General features: G+C 37.7%; 2 protein-coding genes across 2 annotated transcripts in view; both read right to left on the reverse strand.

The window, feature by feature from the left end:
* Positions 1–15,703, reverse strand: part of pip5k1bb (phosphatidylinositol-4-phosphate 5-kinase, type I, beta b) — a 28,216-nt gene extending 12,513 nt beyond the window's left edge. The window contains exons 1-7 of the mRNA XM_033971926.2: positions 15,470–15,703; positions 7,515–7,605; positions 7,380–7,442; positions 5,991–6,121; positions 3,758–3,875; positions 2,104–2,256; positions 293–592 (exon numbers count right to left, since the gene is read on the reverse strand). Of these exons, the coding sequence (XP_033827817.1) occupies positions 293–592; positions 2,104–2,256; positions 3,758–3,875; positions 5,991–6,121; positions 7,380–7,442 (765 nt within the window). The 5' untranslated portion in view covers positions 7,515–7,605; positions 15,470–15,703. The remainder of the gene's footprint in view (positions 1–292; positions 593–2,103; positions 2,257–3,757; positions 3,876–5,990; positions 6,122–7,379; positions 7,443–7,514; positions 7,606–15,469) is intronic.
* Positions 15,704–16,021: 318 nt separating this feature from the next.
* Positions 16,022–22,531, reverse strand: unc45b (unc-45 myosin chaperone B). Its single transcript, XM_033972800.2, has 19 exons — positions 22,410–22,531; positions 21,249–21,410; positions 21,124–21,160; positions 20,862–21,037; positions 20,677–20,766; positions 20,331–20,498; positions 20,085–20,250; positions 19,819–19,989; positions 19,570–19,741; positions 19,046–19,346; positions 18,843–18,937; positions 18,621–18,762; positions 18,252–18,520; positions 18,081–18,147; positions 17,814–17,927; positions 17,618–17,733; positions 17,361–17,478; positions 17,109–17,264; positions 16,022–16,554 (listed from the first exon to the last, which is right to left on the reverse strand). The coding sequence occupies exons 2-19, from the start codon at positions 21,408–21,410 to the stop codon at positions 16,282–16,284; spliced, it is 2,793 nt and encodes a 930-aa protein (XP_033828691.1). The 5' UTR covers positions 22,410–22,531; the 3' UTR covers positions 16,022–16,281.
* Positions 22,532–22,904: the final 373 nt, after the last annotated feature.

Raw genomic sequence — 22,904 nt, forward strand, 5'->3', positions numbered from 1 at the left:
CTAGCACCTATAAAGGGCCAAAAAACATTTATTTTAACATCAATCTTTAAACCGAAACCAGAAAAATGTGTTCCTTCCTCTAAAATTGTCATTTTTGGTTTTGATGACATGGGTAGAGGTTTCCTCATTCAAAACTCAGTGCTACTTCCTTTTTTGTACTTTTCTCCCCAACCTTTTTCCCACAGACTAAAACTTGACAAATGTAAAACAATGAGAAATATTTACTATAGTTACTATTCAACCAAACCAAGTAATAATAATTTAAAAACACAACATGAATCCTTAAACCTACCCGACAGTCTCTCTGCAGAGTCTTCATCAGGTTGTTGTATGTCTCTGTGTCAAAGTAAAGGCCCTCTTCGTGCATGTCCTGAAAGTCCAGATCTTTGTATGTGGGACAGGACTTCTCCCTCTCCTTACGGGACGCCCTCCTTTTGTATGTGGAGCCCTTCAAGTCGTACTTGTAATGCATTTTCACAGAGCGCGGCAGGACATTGTTCATTACCACCAGCCTGATGTTGATGCCTCCTGACTGGATACAGTAAAGGCCGTAGAACTTTGGCAGCAGCGTGCGGGGGTTCTGGTTTAAGTTCTGAGAGGGAAAAAGACATAATACAGTTAATTTTGAAGAACTGAGGTTTGAGAAATTGAAGTTAAACAAAGGTGGAGTTAAACATGTGCATTTTAAGGATAAATGAAGCTCAAATATCCTACACAGTAAATTCTAAATGTAAACAAGAGAAGAACAGCTAAGGTCATCAAACAAAGTGTTGCTTAGTGTGCGCTGCTCCAAAGTGGGTCATGGCCAAGATTAATGTATGAATAATGCTTTTTTGTATTTAGTGTGCTGAAATACTCCAATGTTTTTATAGTATTTACAGTGCACACTTCTTTGTAACTGAGAAACCCGATTTGTGTCAAGTTTAAAAGTAAATAAACACAACTAAATGAAGGCAAAACAAAAAGTATCTGTGTCAAGACGGGATGCTGCAAGTTCAGTGGATAACCTAAATCCAGTGGTGGAACGTAACACAGTAAAAGTAGTAAAGTACTTCAATTGAATTTTTACGTATATGCACTTGAAATTTTAACGTGGAGACTTTTTATTTTACTTCACTACATCTGAGAGCAGGTATCTGTACTTTCTACTCCACTACATTTTTGAACAGGACTGAAAAGTAAAACTCAAAGTTAAAGAACTGAAGAAGTGGCTTGGACGAGCAGCTAAACATTTTCACTCCTAGAACTTTTTGTCCAGTTGACACATTTAGCTATGGATCAGACTTGGGCGACTGAGGGATTACACAGACAGACTGAAAAGTATTTTTAAATTATTATTATTATTATATTATTGTTTGAGACATGCAGAAAAGGGTTTATTTTTAACACTTTCATAATTTGAGCAAACAAAAATATAACAACAAATATACAAATAAAACCAACTAGAATAAAAGGTTTGATTCAGTTGTTTGAGTCGAACACTATTCCGCAGAAATTAATAATCAATCTCAAAATCTATACATTTGAAGCCTCATAAGACTTCAAAATCTGCACAAAATACTACTACTTTACTACTTTAAGCACATTTTTAAACATTTAATACTTTTATTTAAGTAGAATTTTCATGTGATACTTTTACTTTTTTATCTTTTAGTATGTGTTTGCTCCAATATTTGTACTTTTCCTTAAATGACAAAATTGAGTGCTTCTTTCGCCTTTGTCTAAATCAGTGGTTTTCAATCTGCTATTAGCAAATAGCAAGGTTTTCAGTCTTGCTATTAGAGAGGTCTAATAGTCAGGTGGGTGGGTAACCTTTCTTAGTGTTGCAAATGTCACTGTCAATTATCGTGCAGTTATTACTGAAAAAGGATGAGAACCACTGGTCTAAAAAATAATTGATGAAAAAAAAATACGATGAAAGAAATCATTTTATATTTATCTATGAATTTCAGAATAGCAGGAACATTTCAGAAAAACTAGGACCATAGTGATTAATAATTTAAAATAACATATAATATCTTTTCAATGGTAAAAGGTCCTCAAAATGTTGCCTATAACATGAGCCAGAAAGGGCCCTGAGTAGCATTTGTCATTGTGTCTCACCATGTAGTATCCAGGCAACAATCTCTGGAGAAACTTGGCCTCTTTGTGCTGGACGGTTTTGATGATGAACTCGTCATCACTGGTCAGGTAGAAGAGGGAGCCACTGGCGCCAGGGTTTGTCAGCTCAATAAGGGGCTCATTCACAAGGGAGTACTACACCATGAAAAACACAAATAAACTTTCACATCTACTTTAAACATTCATATTACCAGTAAACACGTTTGGAGTAGTAGTAGTAGTTTGGAAGAGCAGTGGTTCTTGGATTTTAAAAACTCAGAAATGAGACTAAATCAGGACCCGGCCTAAACCAGGAACTAGTAAAATATTCGCAGGACAGTAGTAGACAAAGCCATAATATACCGTCTTAAATCAAGATAGAACTAAGTTAAAACAAAGTCTAAATGAGGACCCTAAAACTAAATGTATACCTAGTTCATAAACACACTAAACGATCACTGTATATGTTTGAGAAAAGGTCAACAAAACAATTAAATGTGATCTGGTAATCTTTTTTAGTTACATACAAATATACTACAATGATTTGTCCAGTTGACAGATTTAAACTTCATCTTTTGCTGGATCAAACCTGGACAACTGAGGGATTACACAGAAATACAACTATATTGACTTTTTTAACTACCGCACACATGGTACACAAACAAAACACATATTGATCTAATGTGGAATCTTTCATAACTCGACAAGATGACATATGCTTGGATTATTCACTAATTAGAAAAGGGAGGAGATGCCCTTGCCTTCTTCAATCAATATTTGCAGTCACCTTGAGTCGTGCACACAAACACGTCAGCACTTCATTGCATTAGCCTTGTGCGTATGCTTTGTGCTTGTCTCTTTAATCAAGACCAGAGGTTTGCATCTGTCCAAATTAACCCATCTCCAGGGTCTGGTAATGGTCCCTTTGCTTGTTTCATCTTTGTTTTGTTCTATACGGCGAGTTCAGCATTTCAAAGCACGTAGGTAATGTAATTTATTTAGAAAAAAACAACAGATTCCTTACATAATGCAGGTTCTATGGATGACAAGAACAATGGAAACAATCTCCATTATATGAATGTGTACACTGCATCTATCATGACTTGAGGCTTGTAAATATGTATAGTAATAATATTATACAGACCCCAGTGATAGTTTGTTTAATATGATGAACTGTCAGTGTTATGAAGCAGGAAAACTTTGTATAACTAAAGCAACAAAGACCTTCTGTGTGTACAAACCTCTGATGAACCCACTCATCTGCTCATTTCACTAAGGGCAAAAATGCTCAATGTAAGCTATAGCTATATACTTTCAAATGTCATGAAAATGCATGGGTTTCTATATTTCAACTTCTCTCCAATCTATAGATTTTTCAAGTATTAGTAGTATTGGTATTACAGTACAGTTTATTCCAGCCCAGTACAGGAAAGAGGCCCTCCAAACATCTGTACAGTGCATTCAGAACACATAGTGGGCCCACCAAAATTTTCTGCTACACCCTTGGCCTTGGACCTTTTCAGAAGTGCCAAAAAACAAATTAATATTTTTATGACCTTTACTTATTATAACAGGCTACATTAATTTGAAATATTATGTAAAGATCACATTCATTTATGTAAATATGAGAGTAATGGGTCATTTGTACATATCTTACCAGGTAGTCATCTGGTTTGATGCCAAACAGATCTCTGAAGTAGCGAAAGGCCAGAGGGGCATATGTCTTGAAGCGGAAATCGGGATAATGGTGGGCTGGGGTCAGGTTGCTTCCCTCGCTGCCAAAACAGGCACATTATATTGATTATTGTGGTTTAGTGGTTAGTTCAAACTTAAACATCTGACTAGTTCTAACAATAAATGAGCAGCATGATCAGATAAATCTACTTTTTTGCTGTAGAAAACATGAACATGACATCTGGGCAAAAACTATTTTTGAACGAACTGTATTACTGTGTATTGGTGACTTGCTCCACCCATGTGTGAGCATTATACTCTAAAGGCATCTATGGGAACCTATACGTGGCTATTGTAGTGACAAACTGCCCTGTATTAAGTTCTTCGCCTAGAGACTGAAGATGGATCTGATTACCTGGACTAAATCAAAAGGCACCAAAAAGCCACAGGAGAGAAAGACAAGAGCAAAAACACATTATCTGTCATACAGCATCGAATGTTGAAACCAGTTGGAATAGATGATTACGTTACATCCAGTTTTAACCTTATTTGCGAGAAATTGGGCCAGTGAAGGTTTTGTTTTGAGAGCTGCTCTAATCTCTGGCGGGTTTTCTGGGTAATGAGGTTACATGTTGTTGTTTCGAAGGCGTCTTATTTTCTGACACGAGACATGGTCTTGCCTTACGCTGTAACACTAAACCTGCAATTACAATACAGTGAAATCTTTGTTGCTCTGTTAACATAAGCAAAAGCCAAAACACTGAGCTAAGTTAGCCTCTGTCTGTAGCAGATTGCTCATGCTGGCACTGCAATCTCTTGGTAACCATTTCCCAACACACAACACTGGGGCACATGCCATTCAATCTAATCAGGAAGCCAACTGCGTGAGTTTGTTGTCAAAGATACACAAGTGATCTGCAACATATCCCATCATCTAAAAGTGGACTGACAGGACAAACAACAAGACAAAGCCCTGGGAGAGAGACAACAGGAGCAGAGATGGAGAGAAGATCAGATGTAAAAGCTTTCCAAACCATCTCCAACATTGCACCACTCTCTGAGGAAACACTTTGAAAATAAACTGCAATTTCTGTACTGCTCTAAAATCAATAACTAAGAAGTGAGATGAGAAGGAAAATAGTGTCAAATGCTAACTTTTTTTTTCAGTTCCTCAGAAACTCTACAATGTCATATCTGAGTGGTTTACGTAACTACCCTTGATTAGTTCACTGTGGGTTTATCAGTCTTAAGTGAAAATGAAACAGAATTTGCTCAAGTACGTGAAGGTTCTCCAAACTGAAAAAATTTAATGTATAATGCGTACATTTTTAGCTCACCGTTTATTGACCAAACAAGACTCTTTATTTAGTTGTTGCTGTGGAACAAAAACCTGCTCAATTATGTAAAGGTTCTCCAATCTGAAAAAATTAAATGTATTATGTGTAAATTTGTAGCTCTATTTAGTTGTTGCTATGGAACAAGTCATAAGTGCCATTGCATGCCAAGTCCAGGTTTGCATAAGCCGAGCAGAGTTTGCATATCTAGGTGGAGCGAAACCTGGAGACACACTTCCTTTTCCCGGCAACCGTTTTCATTTTGTGCTGTTTAAAGTTAAATCCAATGCCTGTTGAGTCACTGTCATAGATGTGTGAATGTCTGTCTCTCACAGAATTCCTTGCCTGTGGTGGATTATGTAAAGACTTTCTTTAAGCTGCTGATGTAATTTTGCAGACAGCTCAAAACGATGAATCTGACACACACCGTCATAACTGTAGGAGGCCCGTCTTAAGCTCATTTTGCAGTTCCTGGTGGTAGGATAATCCTCTAAAACTATTTTATGTAAAACTTTGATTTTCAACATTCAATTTGTTAACAAGGCAGATGCACTCTATCTGGGATAAAAGATAAGTGGAGAAATGCACTTGAATAGTCTCCGCTGAATCAAGTTCAGATAGTAAAAAAGTTCAGAGTAATTACAGCAAAATAAAAATTAAAAAATGAAGGTTTTGTAAAAGCATAGAGAATCAGAAACAGTACAGGAGCTTACTTTATATTTATTGATTCACTCAGTGAAGCATAATTTAGCTAAAACCTTAGTGATGTGTTGGTTACATCAGTTCTGTGTCTGAGGGAGGAGACCTTGGTTCAACTTTGATTATAAAGAGCACTACACCTCGACTGGCCCTTTATGTTTTGAAGTATGTCAAAGTACCCACCTCGGCAGAAAAACACTCTCCACCACATAGAAGTCTTGCATAAGTACATCTCTGTCAGGTTTGGAGGTCAGATTCCCCACTGTGTAGCCAATGCCCAACTGAATGGCCCCCTTCAAGGCTGATGACGTGGTCTAGGAAATACAGAAACAGCATGTTACAGTGCTGTGAAAACTACGTATAGAGCTTGTTGTTGTTTTTTTCCCCACTCTTCCTCTCTTGAAAGTCAAATCAGAGACCAAAACACTTATCTGGGCTAGGTACAAGCAAAACTATATAGCAAGAGGCATACTGAAATAACATTATAAATAATATGCACAACTCAACATTCTCTAGAACTATTCATGGGTTTTAGCTTTCTGGTTATAGGCGCCATTTTGAGTTTTAGTGAATGTGAAGTTTATTTTCTTGTGGATTGAGTATATAAATGTGTTTCAGAATTTGCGGATTTTTCTATTGGGTATTTCACATTGTAATCAGTAGAAAAAGAGAATGTGACACAATCTCATTTAATCTAAAACAACTACAATAAATGACTAACCCCAACAGTAGCAGAGGGAAATGGTTACATCCAGTGCAGTGAATATGTGAAGCTATCTTAAGTAAAAAGTAAACAGGACTAAGTCGGACTTGAGTGATTCATGGCAACTCTCCATGAAAAGGGTCAGGACATTTTGTGCTGAAAAAGGACTTTTAGAAAGATTACGTATTCTGAAAAAGCAATGGTGTATGAAGCTTGTTGACTGAAGAATATAAATACATATAAATTACACTAAAAGCAAAATGTCCAAAGCCATTGCTGTGCTGCATAAAGTGAAGCTCTCTGTAAATAGTACTGCCTTATTAACATTATATAACTGATCTACTATGGTTCAACGTGTAAAACCATGATTTAATTTACAGAAAAGGGCCTTGAGAATGATCACCAATGGTCATGGTTGTTAAAGAGACTCATTAGCCCATTATTTGTCAAGCTTAAATTGTTAGAAAATCATGATATTGTTGATTTAAGTATCCTCAAAGTCATGTATAAAGCACAGTGTTATATATTACCCGTAAACAAAGCGTCTTTGAGATACAAGAGAACAAGTCACTACAATCTAAAAGGAAAATGTAAAAAAAAACAAAAAACTATTCATTTAGAATAAACGTGACTTAAATAAAATGTTTTATTGAAATGTTTTAAAGTAACGATCGGTATTAAAGTTTTGTCTGGAAAAGGGGGAAGATAATATAACTCTTCTTTCTGCTCCTTTTCATTCATTTCTTGTATGTTTACCTTTGCGATACTGTTGATGTAGCTCCATATTTTATGAGTGAAATAAAATAAATTTAAATCATAATTTGAAATAGAGTTTAGTAAATAAGAATAAAGTTACACATAGACCTTACCTTTTTGTATGTTTTCTCTCTGCCAGTGCTCCCTCCCATCCCATTTTCAGTTGTGGTTGACATCTGTAGCGCATAGCAAGTGTTAGTGGATAATTAGCAATGATGAATTTGGCTCAATTTATAACTGACACTCACCTTGCTTAGAGAAACACCTGACGAATCATGGCAAAATCCCTTGATTGCGAGTTTGGGCCATCATCTGTAGGTCGGGACTGGATGTTGAAAACTGGAAAACATGTTTACATTTTCATTAGGGTATTTCTTAATGTGTGCAGTTTCAGTCTTTTTTGAATGATGCTTCACATTTATGTCCCTGATTACTGTTATTTTCTGTATTGCATTTAATCTCTCTTCAAGAGAATCCATGTTTTATGTTCTTTGTGTATTGTGTCATAGGTTTACTTTTCATATCTTATCTCTGGTTGTTTGCAAATTAAGCAGAAAGCATCATGTATTAGCGAATGTGGTACCCTAGGGCCAGATAAAAACGTTGACGGATAGAGCGTAACAAATAACCCACACTGGCACTTTAAAGGGACTCTGTGTGCTTTGAGGAATAGGAGCAATGGAGTGAAAATCTGAGATTATGAGAAACTCCACCAAAGTTTGGACAAAGTCTGCAGTCGCATCACCACCTGCATATAAATTCACCTGCCCCTCCTGAGTATTACACAAGACTAACTGCGCTGTCAGCACAAATAGTACTACGTCCCAGCGGTCACCTCTACTGTCCACTGGCACCCTATAGCAGACACACTCTGTTAATCTTACTATTAAAGTTTTCAAAATTGGAGGCGCATCAAGTTGACACAAGCTCCTATCTCTAAAGTTTTTGCTTTACTTTTGGATTTCTGCTTTCCGAGAGTACAACCTATTTGAGTATTAATTTGTCTAGGGATGCCCTTCCTGATGTACCCATATCCATTTATCCAGGTCTGGGAGAAAGTACACGAGGTGGACCATATACGTAGGTGAAATATTGTGTACAAAATAATTCAGCCATTTTGAAGATATACAGAATTTGAAAATTAAATACAGGTATATGATGTATTAGTAGAGAAATGATAGAATAAGAAAAGTAAATACAAAAACTGGAGCCTAATCTTTAAACTATAAACTTAAGTATTAATAAATTGCCCACGGATAAAGGATCATAGTACAAATCAAATCAAATATCTTCTATCAATGGATTGAGTGTCATAGTCTTAGGGAGTGTAGCGCGTTTTAACACATAACAGATCCAACAGGCTGTGGCCCATGTATGAATGCTCTGTTTAGACCCCCTCTGACCTGACCCTAAAACTGAGCACCACCAACACACAGTTTCCAGAACAGTCCATGTGAGGCCTACACCTGCACTGCACAACAGCGGGATTGTGGGTAACCGTTTAGTCAACAAAAAGGGGTCAGACAGACGAATGGACACATGGACCAAGCGACAAATGATGTGTCTAAAATACTGTCTGAAATATTTGATTTGTAGCAGAGTGGTACTTTGCACAGCTGATCATTACAGTGCGCAAAATGTATATGAATGAGGCTACAGAACTGGCATAGCGTTTCAGCTCTTTAAAGTATAACGTAATTAAAGTGTTGTATATTTTATTACTATTTTCCATATTAACAAGAACAGTGACATAGGGTATACAAACAAAAACTGTCACATTTCTCCATCATCACTTTGCATTTACCCTCCCTAACGTCTTCTCACACACAGCATTGTCCATCATTCTCTCCTCCCACACCAGATGTTTAACAGAATCTCAAAAATTTCAAACCCGTTCATATATAAACAAATGTATTAAAAGAGAAGTTTTAACAGCTGCTCATAATGATCAAGTTCCTTATATGAATTATGAACTTTTAGTCAATTTTCTTCTCTACAACGCCCTTCAGAAACGTGACCTCCCTTCAAATAAACACCGTGGATCAAACACAGCTCCCAAATGAGATTTCCCTCTTCTTCCTTTGGAGAAATCACCAACAGTACAATGAAGACGCCCCTGTGCAAATCTAACAGCTTTTCAGCCAAGACAATTCTGGCAAACTCTGCAGACTGTCTGGTATGATGCCGACTTCCTCCATTTAAAGATGTCTTAGCAGCAGGAAAAACCCAGCCCAAACTAAATATAAGTAAATAGCTAATAGGTTATCGGTGCTCAGCTTGAGTCCCAGGGTAATATTGGATTACCGTAGACTTGAAACACAATGGACAATCAATAGGAGACTAGTAATGCCAAGAGCTAAAGGCTGCTCCGCTGGGTCTTCCTGACCTTCTCAGTCTACAACATAAGACGTTAGATAAGCGCTGATATCTGGATTTAGGCAGATATAATCAAGGAGATGCATAGAAATCAGCTTAGTGGAGCCTGCAGGAGAGTGGGCATCTTATTAACTGTGCATATGGTCAGAAAAGCCCCTTATTTTATTACTGTTGTTAATATTTTACTAGAGTCCTAAAAAGAGGAGATAGGTGACAGAAGGTGATATGAGTAAAAAGAAATGTTGTTGCCCAGTGGTATAGAGGTTTAGGTGCTGTGTCTTGAATCCCTCTGACCTCATTTTAGGTTGCCAGTTTTAAAAGTACATTTTCAGTATATGTATTGGTGGTCAGAGCTCGCCAGTTCTCCTTATACTGTGTATCCCGTAAGAATTTCAACAGGCTTGACAATGGCTAAAACACTGCATGAGGACCATGTTTTACTCAGTCTCTCCCATTGTACAGCTCTGAAATTAATCAAAATTGTACCTAAATTCAGTCATTTTTATTCATCAATGATCAGCTTTCATCTTTTTAATCAAGAAGTGGACAGCCTCTTGGAGCATTCAGACTTCAAGGGAAAAAGACAATGATTAAATGTCTATATTCAAGAAATTCTGGAAATTAATATTTACAACATTTTTATTTGACCAACTCAAATCAAGTTGAAAATGAAGCTTGATCAATATGAGAAAAAAAAAGGATTGTTTATTAAATCTCCCCACCGTTTCCAGTGGTTAGCAGTATATCAAAAGTGGTCCACAGTGGGTAAAGTAGTGAACTAGCAGCAGAGAAGTAAAGGAGGACTGTACATAGTTTCCTCCTCCTAAACAATCTTAATCTTTCCTCCAATCTTTCCTCCTCCTAAACAATCTTAAAAAAAAAAAAAATTGTCTTTAGTGCTGGTCTTAAAAGAAGTGTTTTGACAATGGTGCTTTAAGGAACAAACTGTGCTGTTCTTTCAAAGTGCTGCCTGCTGTTTGAATGTGAAAACTTTACATCCAAACCAGACTAAACATCCTTCCCACAGTCAGCAGCAGAGGCAATGTAAAGACACCACTTATGTTATGTATGTTATATGAGAAAGATGTATCTTTATGTGGTCTGGGACTGCCGCGTCTAACATAATTAATGCTCATGGGAAAGTTTAGCATTGAATATATTTGGTGAAATATAAGCCATATAAAGCCATGCCCAGTGTACCAAATAGTTGACTAAAGCATGGCGCTGGAGTCTTTATTTTGATCTGATCATGTAATTGATCTTGGGCTGCAACATAAGATTGCTGATTGATCTGGGGGAAAACAATTAATCGATTTGTTCATATACTGCAAAAAGCTTTTCAAATTTCTGAGAACTCAAGCGTCAAATGCAGGACAATAGAGGAATACCTCAACATGCATGAATCAAATATATGTACCTAAGCTCATGATGAGGGGAAACCATCATAACATGGTTAAAAGCTCATAAAAGTCCAATTTACATTATATGTCTCATTTCATCAGAATAAATAAGCATTTCTTATGTTCAGTATCCAGTCAATAAACCAAAAGCCCCACAGAGACTGCAGCGTGTTGTGTACAGTAGTGATTGTGAGCTGTGTGTCTGCTCTGCTGCATATTAAGTGGAGGACAGGTCACCCTCTGTGTCCAGCCGTCACATGATGGACTGGAGCGGTACAGGAGGCCACGGACCAGTGACAGGGGAGGGAAAACACTCAGAGTTCTAGGAAAGTTGAACAAGGTTTTATCATATTTTAAGGTGAAGAAACAAAAACATATCAGGGGTATAAAGCAACTAGTTACACATACTCATGTTACTCAGACATGTACTTCTACTTGCAATTGCATAGAATTCACGCTGTTGAATTATAACTAGCTCCACATTTCAGGAGCTTGGAGTTACTGCCAATTGTCCAGCTGTCCCAATCCAGGCTGTTTGTGCTCCTTACTATACCTACAAAAACACCCATAACAGCACCACATCGTCTGCATTGGCCAGAGCTTAAAGAAGTCAATTGCCATAGAACAACATAATTCAGTTTTAAATTGTTTAAGTTTAAAGCTAAACTGAACTGATAATTAAAATCAGGTTTAGTATAACATGCTACAAAATCTTGTATCAGATCCATATGAGGCAAGACCACCTGGTAAGAAACTACAAATACTTTGGGTTGAAAATTACCTTCTTTGTTATGATTTAATCATTATTACTTACATTATTATTATTATGCTATAATGCTGAGAGGTATAACTCCACAGTTATTCCCCCAGCAGTAGAAGCAATCCTTGATACAGCCCTTGGACAGGAAGATCACATGACCAGAATCAGAATAAAAGGGCCTTGCCCAACACAGACAAGCCCCGCGGTCCAAGGTCCTCTTACGGGAGGTTAACCTGAGGTGAGTTGTTCCCACGTACAATAAAACAAGTATTGATTTCAACATGTCATTTTAAATACTTCTCAGCAGGCTCCAGGCCTCTCTCTGCCCCTTCAGGGACCCTGCTAAACTCACTCATGTCTCTGTATACATATAATTAAAAAAGAACATGATATAACAAATTCAAATGCAACAATTACTATAAATGTTTATACGGGCACTTCTGGGGTCAAACATTCTTTACACAGGTGTGTTCTTATGTTTCCCATTTTGTTTTAGTATTTTTGTCTCCTATCTACCAGTTCCAAGAAGAGCTCCACAGACCACTTTGCAGTTCCTTTGGGCACCTTTTGTCCTTTCGCTGCTGAGGAAACTCTGAAGGTCATTAAGATCTCTGATAATGTTGTGAGTCAATGAACCAGTCATGTGATTGTAGTTTGTTTACAATTGTCGTGGCATTAAGTATGTAAAAACAGGAAATCACACATTTACAATGGTACTCCTAAAATACCAGGTGTTACATAAGTTGTCTTGAGTATCAACACTGCATCTGAGTATGTTTATTACATATAGAAATAAAAAATATGTAATAGATCTTAGTGTGCTGAGGTAAGCAGGGCACCAGGCAGTAGTAAAAGACACGACTCATAAGGTTTGCAGTGAGATGCCGTGGTTATCAGCAGCACTATATCTGCTGACATGGGGACAGCCTGCCCATTCAATGAGTACAATAAAAGCCATGATAGCACAAATACAGAGCAGTGCAGCCTGTGCCTAGCAGAGGCACAAACCATCAAGACAAGGGCCAAACAAGCCTAAACATGGTCAATGTGGGTCACACAACCCATTGACATGACAAGACAAGGAAGGCCTATTGAGAAACACAATAAGTATTACTGTTTAATGATTACACCAAGTGCAAAAGTACTCACCTAGTAAGGAATATGCTTAAAGGCCATTTGTAAAAGATGGAGGATCCTTGATGAATGTCTTGTCATCTTACGATCATTTAATATAATCTGGTAAAGAAATGGTTTTGCCACGACCCAATTTATTACATGTTTCTGCCATCAAATTCAAATGAGGACATTATAGTAGATGATATAGTCGATGTTATAGTCGACTATCAAAGCTATTGTAAAGATAGATTTCATGTTTCTTGAGATACACTGTGATGCCCTTATTAACCTCTCCGCTCCAGATTACAACTAAAGGGGGCAATGCATTGATTATTAAATAAACAGGTCGTTAGCACAAGTGCAGTGACAAAGCCTTTTACTACGGACAGCACTGACAGAGCACGGTGAGGTAAAGTGAATCTGTGCCCACAGCAGCACTACACATGCTGGATCTCATTATCGCTGTGGAGAGAAGTATTTTCTATCACAACATCTTGAATGTAACTGGACACGTTGCCAGGCCGCACCCCTGCATGTGGACAGAGGGCACATTGTCTGTTTGGCCATTATCAGGAATGAGAGAGGGCTGAGAACTCCTCTTGGAGGCAATGACTTATGTAACTGTCTAAATGAGCCTCATGTGCATATTATTTTGGATTATCCAAGACGGGATCCACTCGCACACTGTTGTGTGCGGCAATGCTAGCACTGCCGCACACAAGCCAAAGTTTACTACAAAAAATATATATATTTTATGTTTACTAGTGCTATCTTCAATCAAAATTAGAATCAAATGTCAGTATACTGCACCTAAATGGGCTACACGGGTCCTAAACCCAATAAATGAAGAGGGTAATATAGGGACAATTCTCAATCAATCCCTGCATGCTCCGACTTATGAAGATTATTAGAAATTCATAAAATACTTCATAACAAAAGTATCTTCTTTCTGAGCCTGGGAACATGGAGAAACTTCAGAAAAGAAATCTAGCATAAAATTTATGTCAAACCAATATGCAAAGTAGACTGTGGCACCCATGGTGATCCAAGATAGTAATATCCAAGCACAAAGATAAAACTCCAAATAACACTGAATAACATACTTCTCGTTATTTGTATTCAGAAAAGTGATTGGTTAAAGAAGTTCTGTGTCTCATTTTGAATACGATTGTAGTTACAGGTAACAGAAGTCTTACATAACACAACAGTTCTCAGTGATGAGGAGCCGTTAAGTGGAGCTGCAGCAGACAGACGCTGCACTGCAGAGGCCTGCCGCTGTTACACAGAAGAGCCCTGGGTTTGCATGAGTCGTTTTCCCTTTCAAACTCCTCAAGCCACAATCACTACCTCTCAGTCAAATCAGGACGTAAGTGTTTAGCGCGTGACAGGCAAAGCCCATCTCCAACACCTGATCTGACTCACTCAATATGTATAAGTAAGCATTTTGTTTAACAGATTTTGTGAACAATCCATAAAAATCATTCACTGATGGATATAAAAGTTAATTCCTTTGGTGTTTAATATGGGGAAAATCCAAGGTCACAGTTTATTATTGTGACTTCATCATTTGCCTCTATGGATATGATTGGCGAGTCATGACAATGAACTTGACTTGAGAAGTGAGTAAACAAAAAAAATCATATTCTCTTTTAGACTGAAAATATACAATAATGTGCAATAATCTGTTAAAGTAAAATATCAATTGCCTAAAAAATGTATTATACATTTTTATTTTTTTTTAAATAACTAACTGACACATGGCACACATGATGCAACTCCAGAAATTCATTTTCCAATATGATGAAACTAAATAAACTTAAACCAGTTCAAGTTTCAAAATGTCTTCTTTTGTAGCCTAATCTAGAATGAAATTCATACATTAATACAACTTTGTTCATAACATATAGGCTATTACTCTGTAATCTTATTTATCAGCCCAATTCTGTACAGAGGGACACATAGAGCCTGGCTGCCAGTGGTATCAAGAAGAGAAATGTGGCACTTGACTGCAAAGTGCGGCGATAATGGGGACAATCTTGAGGCCAGGGGACACTGTATCCTCAATGATTACAACAGAGTCACACTTTCATACATGTGGGTAGGTCGCCCCCACACTTCTCACAGTCGTTTGACAGCCAAACAAAAACATAATTCAACATTTATTAACACGTCTCTGAAGAGCCAAAGGTCATAACTTCACAGTGGATTTCCCTGCGCATGACAGACAGTCTTTTCTCACTGTAGCTGCTGACCACTGAACTAACCAGCCTTACACATCTTTAACATTTACAACTTCCCCATTAGTAAGCAAACAAAACTACAAAATGGCTTGTTGGTGAAGAAATATACTGTTTTAGGCCTGATCCAAATGTTTTTGAAATATTCTATCCATCATCACACTCCTCTTAGCTCTAGTTGCTGAGAAAACACCTGCCGTTTTCACCTGTCCCTCGCGCGCAGGAAGTGATCCATAACACATATGTGCCATTGAAGTTAACAGCCACAATATTTTAAAGGCCATAAATGTCGTGTGGAAAAGAAAAAAACTCACAGCTGTATGCCTCTGTAGAAGTCACGTTGTGCTGCAGTCTTTGAAGAAATCTTACGTCGCTGCTGCGTCGTTTCTCACAGCACCGCTGGCAAACGCAGTTCAGTGGATATACGCAGTCCGCCGCGCTCTCACCACTGGCCGCTGAATATCACTGAAAAGCTCAACAGCGGGAAGAGAAGCCCCGTGCTCTGTCCCAGCCCTGCGTCCTGACGTAGAGCCATCTCTGTGTTCGACTGTAATGAGGAGGGAAACAGGATAAATAACTCCAACATGCCCCCTGCAGGACTGCGTAAAAAGTCCTGCATGATACTGGCCTATGGCACCAAGGTGATGTAAAGAAAAATAATAATCTGCCCCCATTTTGCTTATTAAACTAGAAATAAACTAATACTAAATATCCAACTATAGTAGAAATTTAGTACTGTTTGTCAAGGTTAATTTAAAATGTATCTGAATAATGCACACATCAGTTTACAGTAGTGCACAGGGCAGGGGAAGAGAAGTAGGTTTATATTCAAAATGTTAAATTCAAACACAAAAAACAAATAAAATATCAGTCAAAAAACATTTTATTAATCAAAAAGTATAGCAAGTGAAATACAATATGAAAATGAGTCTTCAAAAACAAAACGACTCACAATTTTACTTTCAAACATACATTATCATTTCTTTCTACAAAAAGAAGTTTGTTTAAATATTGCAATTATCTAGTTCGACCTTGAGACAATGTGGGTCAATAAATATCTTCAATGTAAAAAAAAAGGTTTAAAATGTTCAGATTGATGTTTGGAGATTGAATCGTGGTGGACATCTTAGGAGGCAGTGGTGAATGGTTTAATGAGGCCCAGGTCCATAGCTTTGATCAGACATTCTCGTGCTGCGTTTATGGGCTCCTGGCGTTTGGGATTGTCTGCAGCTTTTCCAATCACAGTCAGGATCTCCAGAAGCTCGCTCTCGATCAGCTTCTTGCTAAGCTCTATGTCGTCCGCGTTGAGCATGTTGTAGACGGTGACGATGCCGCGGTGCTGGATGTATGGGTTTGGGTGGAGGCAGAGACGCTGTAGGATCTCCAACCACTGGGCAGTCTGTAGGAGAGACATTCACACCAGTATTAATTTTACAGAACAATTAGACATATTTGAATTTAGTATATGCCAAATGAATCCTTAAAAGCCACAATTGTGATGTATTTAATTGTATAAAAAGAAAAGTATTCTAATTTCCAAAGGGAACATAAAATATAGCTGATTAGAGATGGGGAATATATCATAATATGGATAATATCATAGCTGTTTTGAAGCTATGCAATATTAAAATACAGTATATTGTTAAAGTACATGACACTCATGATGTAATATTTTAAGGGCAAAGTGATATTAAACTAAACTTTTGTAATTCATTAGAGTCTCCACCAAGGCATTTGCAAATTAAATCACATTTCTGATGGATTGCAAAAATATGATTTAAGCATCGCTACTGGAATCATTCCAAAAATATCAAAGTATTATTTTTATATCGCCCTCCCTTACTCTTGACCTGTCATTTTGTCTTGGGCTCATTTTTATACAAGCATATATCTTCTTTACCCGATGGTATTTTACAAAATGAGAATGATCAGAATAAACCCGGGTGCTCTCACCACAACTGTCATTTTCTTGCAAAGCTTCTTCTGTGCAGCAGTCAGCATGGCCAGAGCGCCAGCCGCAGCGATTTGAAGACTGTCATCGTCCTCACCACAGAGCAGCACCAACAGCTTCAGCTTGTCATTACCATCCTCCAAATAACGATCCTGAACCTATTGCATTGAATAAAGATACACTCAATAAAGGCTTTATTTTACATTTAATGGGAAATCATTTTGAGCATTTGATGGGGAACGTTATATCTATACCTCTTTGCACGTCACAAGGTTGCACATGCACTCAGTGGCAGCTTGTCTGATCTTCTCATTCTCCTCAAACATGTAGTTCTCAATTTCTGGCAGGGCCTTTTCCTTCACAATCTTTACTCTGCGACAATTCAAAAATCATAAATTCCAACCTTGCCCTAATAATGTTTTGGGACTTGTATTGTTTTGGACCCTTTCAAGAAGACAAGTTTATCTTGAGGGGATATTCTTAATAATACATTCAATTGAAAATATGTTACCTTAGCTTCTCACTGAAACCAGCCAAGTTGGTGAGACCTCTAAGCGCTTCAAAGTTCTGCACTCCTTCTTTATCTGTGCTCAACAGGCTGACTAAGGGACGAACAACTTCATACACCTGTCACGAGAGGTTCAAAGAAAAACTGCATTAAAAGCACATGTTTGTGAATACTATGAGAAAAATATTAGTCTTCTTACCCTTTCTCCAGGGAATGCAATTTCCGGGTTTGAAATGGATGCAATTTTGGCAATGGAGTGACTGGCCTTCACTTTTCCAGCATCTGTTCCTTCCAGAGCCAGAGGGATTAAAGCCTGAATGGAGAGAAACAATATTGTATTGCAACAGGCCTTCTCATTTCAAAGTGCACATAATTTTGGATTCCCACATTTAGGCTGCAAATGAGGCATAGTAGTAGTTAATTAAAATGTTTTCACCATATATTAAGTTTATAATATGTTAAGTACCTTTCCACCGCCTTGGGCAACAATGGTACCACGGTCTTTAGGGTCCTCTGATAGAGCCAAGAAAACTCTGCAAGCAAGAAACATAATGGTAAGTTTTTAAACACAAATAAAAACTATAATAAATCTATGATGATACATTGTCAGTATCTTTTTCTATGTGAGATCACTTGCCTTGCCATCATCTCTTTGGTCTGATCAGTAAGAATGGCGCTGTCAGCTTTCACCATGACAGCGAGGGCTGATATGACCCCAGCCTTCAGCAACCTCTTCACTCTCTTCATTATAAAATCCTTTTTGTCTTTCGGGTGCTGCTCCGGTACATGTTGCTTTGAGAACTTGGCGAGTTGAACCAGCTCAGGGAGGATTTCTTTCTTTTCATACGAGTTTGTGCAATTAACCAAAGTGGCAGCAACTGAATACAAGATGGTTTTATCCTTTGACTGAACAGGGACAAAGAAAAAAAATAAAAAATATTAGTATACTGATGTTTATTGAAGTTGGAAGTGTGTACAAGTCTCCACTGTACTATGTGTCTCCCACCTTGGCCAGTTCAAACATGGCTTTCAGTGCAAGTTCATCCTCAACAAAGTCATCCTTCACATCTGCATCATTAGTCAGATAAGCAAGACCCTCAATAGCCCACTTTCTTGTTTTGGTGTCAATCTGAGGATTACACAGCCACCTGTAAGACAAAACATTGAGTTGATGTTGTTTACATTAAATTCAATGAAAGATTTTGTATTTTCACTAGGGGTTTCTTACTTTCTACATTGCTTGGCCAACTTCTCAGTAGAGCCTTCAGCAAACTGCCTCAGTGCGTAATCATCACCGCCGGCTGATCCCAGTTTACAGAGACCCTAAATAAAAAATAAAAAAACATAGTTATTATTTATTTATTTTTATTGTGACAGCTCAGATGAAGCTAACATTGCATAACTCTAGTTTGTTACTGTCTATCCACTTACCACAAGTGCACGGATCTTAATCCTCTCATTCTTGGTTTTCTTGTAGATGTCTTTGAGCAGGGACACTCCGTTGGTGATGATGAAGCCTGCACGACTCATCTTTGAAGAGGCATGAATGAGAGCCTCCACAGCCACCATCTGGTCCACCTCACGGTCAGACCCACACAGAGCGACCATCATCTCCATAATACCCTGCCGTCCCACCAGAGCGTTCCCTACGTCAAAGGGACCCTGCAGAAGGCCTGAGATCACGTTGATGGCGTGGATGGTTTTGTCCATGTCATTAGGGTCAATTTTAGCTCTATGAAACAAGTGATAAATACATTATAAGCACTACGATGTTTCAGCTTTCTGTTATATGGGACATCTTCAGGACGTTTTCCCCATTCAAAGATATAAATAAAATATAAAACGTACATTATTTTTGTATTTTGTTTTAAATTATTAATTGCTATGGCAGTCCTAATTTTATCATTCCCACGTGGACTGACTTGGTGAAGTAAACGATATTACAGTAAACTTACTTGATATAATCATCACAGATATCTTTGTAGTTCTGTCGTTCTGGGTCACATTTGAGGTCATCATAGAGTTTGTTCAAAAGCACACTGGCGATAAGCTGTGTGTTGTCTGTCAGGGGCAGCTGGTTTGGGAGATCTGGGATTTGACCACACACTTTGAGGATCTTTTTCAAACCTGGAAACCAATTTACGTTAGTATGAAGCACAGGCAAAGTCATTTTGATAAAGATTTCTTATTACAATATAACTCACCATGGTCAATAGTGAACAGTGATCTGCTGTGGTCTGGGTCCTTCTTGTTTGTACGAGGGACATTTTTGCTTAAGAGATTCAGGGCCTGATCTCTGCCATGACCAGATACTTTACTGCTGGCAACCATTTCCAATAAGGACATGAGAATTGTCTTCAGCAGCTTTGATGTATCTAAAATGTGACAGAAAATACCCACATAAGCTTAGTTCATAAAGTGGGGATTTTTATTAATTTGTTTATTTATTTATTTTTTAATATATACTTACCTAAAACCAGAGCTTCTTCTTTCCCATACTCCCGTTTGTCTGCTCCAGTTAGGGAGTCATAGACACACTGGAATAAATTACATGTAGCCAGAGCGATCTCCTCATTGTCCACGGCCATGATGCTGCACAATTTCTCAACACCAACCATATGAACGACTGCCATAGACTGTTGAGGACAAAAACAAACTCCATCCTGAACTACAATATGTTTTGTTGTTTTGATTTGAAGCACACATGTGTACCCACCCTGGCCTTGTGTCCTGTGCACATTCCCGACAGCGTACGGACAGCCGCCAGAATCATCTCAGGTTTTCCAGTCTCTATCATGTTGAGCAGCAGCGACACGCCATTATTCTGGAAGATCCTCTCTGCTCCTGCATCTTCCCGAGACAGCACTATCAGGTTATTGGCTGCCTATAGAAAGGAGACAAAAACATGAATGTATCCTCTATTTCTACATCTACCATAATCTTTCTTTGACTATTTGTATTGCACTTAAGTCTTTTAAAACATTTACATTTACAATTAATCAACTAATCAGCTCTTCTATTAATTAATACACAATTAGGTAATTTGTATATAAAATACTCACTTTTTCTTTTTTGTCCGTTTCCATTTCTGCATCAAGAAGAATGTCAAACATGTTCTGTACTCTTGAATCTGTGGAAAATGATGTTTTGAGCTGCAAAATAAATGTGTGATGAGTAACACTTACCAATGGTGATAAATAATAATATAATTATTGATCAATACAATATTTAAATGAACTCTATATACCTTGGCCTGGATTTCTGCTCCTAACCTTCGTAGAGTCTCCAGGAATGTTTTGTTTTTTGGTTCAATAGTTGCACATCTCTGAACATCTTTGAAAGCCATGTCCAATTTTCCTAGTTTTTCCAGAGCCTGACATCGTCGGTACAAGGCCTTTATGTCTGCTGCATCAACATCAATGGCTAAAACAAAAGTAGAATGAAGCTTGGTTAAATTATACATTTTAATAATATATTTGCTAATTTTGCTGACAGCTGTAATACGGTACCTTTTGTTGCATCATTTACTGCACCAGAATAATTTTCCTATAAGAAAAGACAAGTTTAAATACTTATGTGTTTCATTAAACTTTCTGTGTCAGTCTCAAACGGTGTGTTCTTTTTCATTGCTCACCTTCTTCAGGTAACATGCAGATCGGTTTCTGTAAATAACAGCCAACACCTTTTTGTCTTTGGACTCCTTTATGGCATTAGTGTAGCATTCAATAGCTTTGTCAATATCTCCGGCCTGGAAGAATTTATTTCCTTCGTCTTTCAACTGGATTGGGTCACCCATCTGAAAACACAAAGTGGTAGTGAATTATTTGGTAATCCCTGGTACAAAAATGTTTCTCTGAAGAGGAGTATACAAAATTTTATATTAGCACATAATATCAACATCAGACAACATACTAAAAATGACAAGTGATAAGGAGTTTTTATCTGGACCAATGTCACTTTAAGCTAGTGCTGGGCAAAAAAACTATAAAATTGATCACCGGAAGTTGAATTTGAAGTTCAAATTGATTTGTTTGGAAGAAAATCTATTTTTTTTATTTCCTCACTTTCTGCCATTGAAAATTACTTTGAAAATGCAAGAAAGGCTGCTCACTGCAGTTACAGGGACTAAAGTTTAGCACAGGACCATGCAGCACTGACTGCTCTGAAATCAGTGACATCAAATTAAATGTTTGGGGGGTATGTTTAATGCAATAGTTAGTTTTCATTAGTTTTCATCTCATTCATAAAAGATTTCCTCAATGGCCAATGGGTTAAATATGATCACTGAATACAATCTTTTCAGGACCATTTTCTGTAGTTTGCAGAACATTTTTTAGTGGAGAGGGGTAAAGAATCGTAAATCAAATTGAAAATCAAATTTTTAGAAGAAAAAAAAAAATCAACAATTTTATTTTCAGGCAAAATCACCCAGCCCTACTTCAAGCACAATACAAGTCATCACAAGCAGGATCTAATAGAAAACATGTATCATTCATACATGTACAATATACAATATTTTGTATTAATAAATTGTTCTTACCTTCCTCTAATCCGATTCCTACTGCTCTGAATGTTCTGGAGCAAATGGCTATCCACGTGTTATCTCTAACTTTAAATGGCCTCCCCCCAAACCTTATTTGGGCATGCTCTCGCACCCAAGTCTGTCCCTTACAACAAATGCACCTTTCCTATTGAACAACAAATGCCCTCTTCCACTGACAATACAACAGGTTGCTTGTGTTTTCCTAAACTATACATTGTGCTACAACTGAGAAAAAAAAATCAGATCCTGTACCTTTAGTTTTCTGTTGAGTATGCAGTCCTTTTCAATGTTTCTTTTGCGTTCAAGTCTTTCCCTTGTGGTCTTGGTCTACCGTCAGAACAGTTTCAAACTTTTCTCTTGCTCTTAGTAACCTTGTCCCTCCAATACTTCTGTTTATATTTATAGAGAATCTGAATGAGGTGGGACACAACCAAGGCCTGTGACTATTTGGGGGTTCATCTTAAAGGCTCAGCTGTTACTGTCACATAAGAAAAACACATTATTAATATGATTTATGAAATGCTATATTTTATGAAACATTCTCCCTCCATGTGTGCTTATCATCTTCCCTCTTAAGTGAAGCATTACTGTTTAGAAAATATAATTCTAAGGCTTACACCCCCCAGGGCATGGACTACCCCTGATAAGGTCTATTTAGGGCACAGACAGCTGAGAACATACTAGCAAATGCCTGATGCCAGAATGACGTGTGGGGGGGTGTGAGGCCAAGTGTGATGGGGGTCTGAC

The sequence above is a fragment of the Periophthalmus magnuspinnatus genome, chromosome 9 (genome assembly GCF_009829125.3).
Source record: "Periophthalmus magnuspinnatus isolate fPerMag1 chromosome 9, fPerMag1.2.pri, whole genome shotgun sequence".
Taxonomy (NCBI): domain Eukaryota; kingdom Metazoa; phylum Chordata; class Actinopteri; order Gobiiformes; family Gobiidae; genus Periophthalmus; species Periophthalmus magnuspinnatus.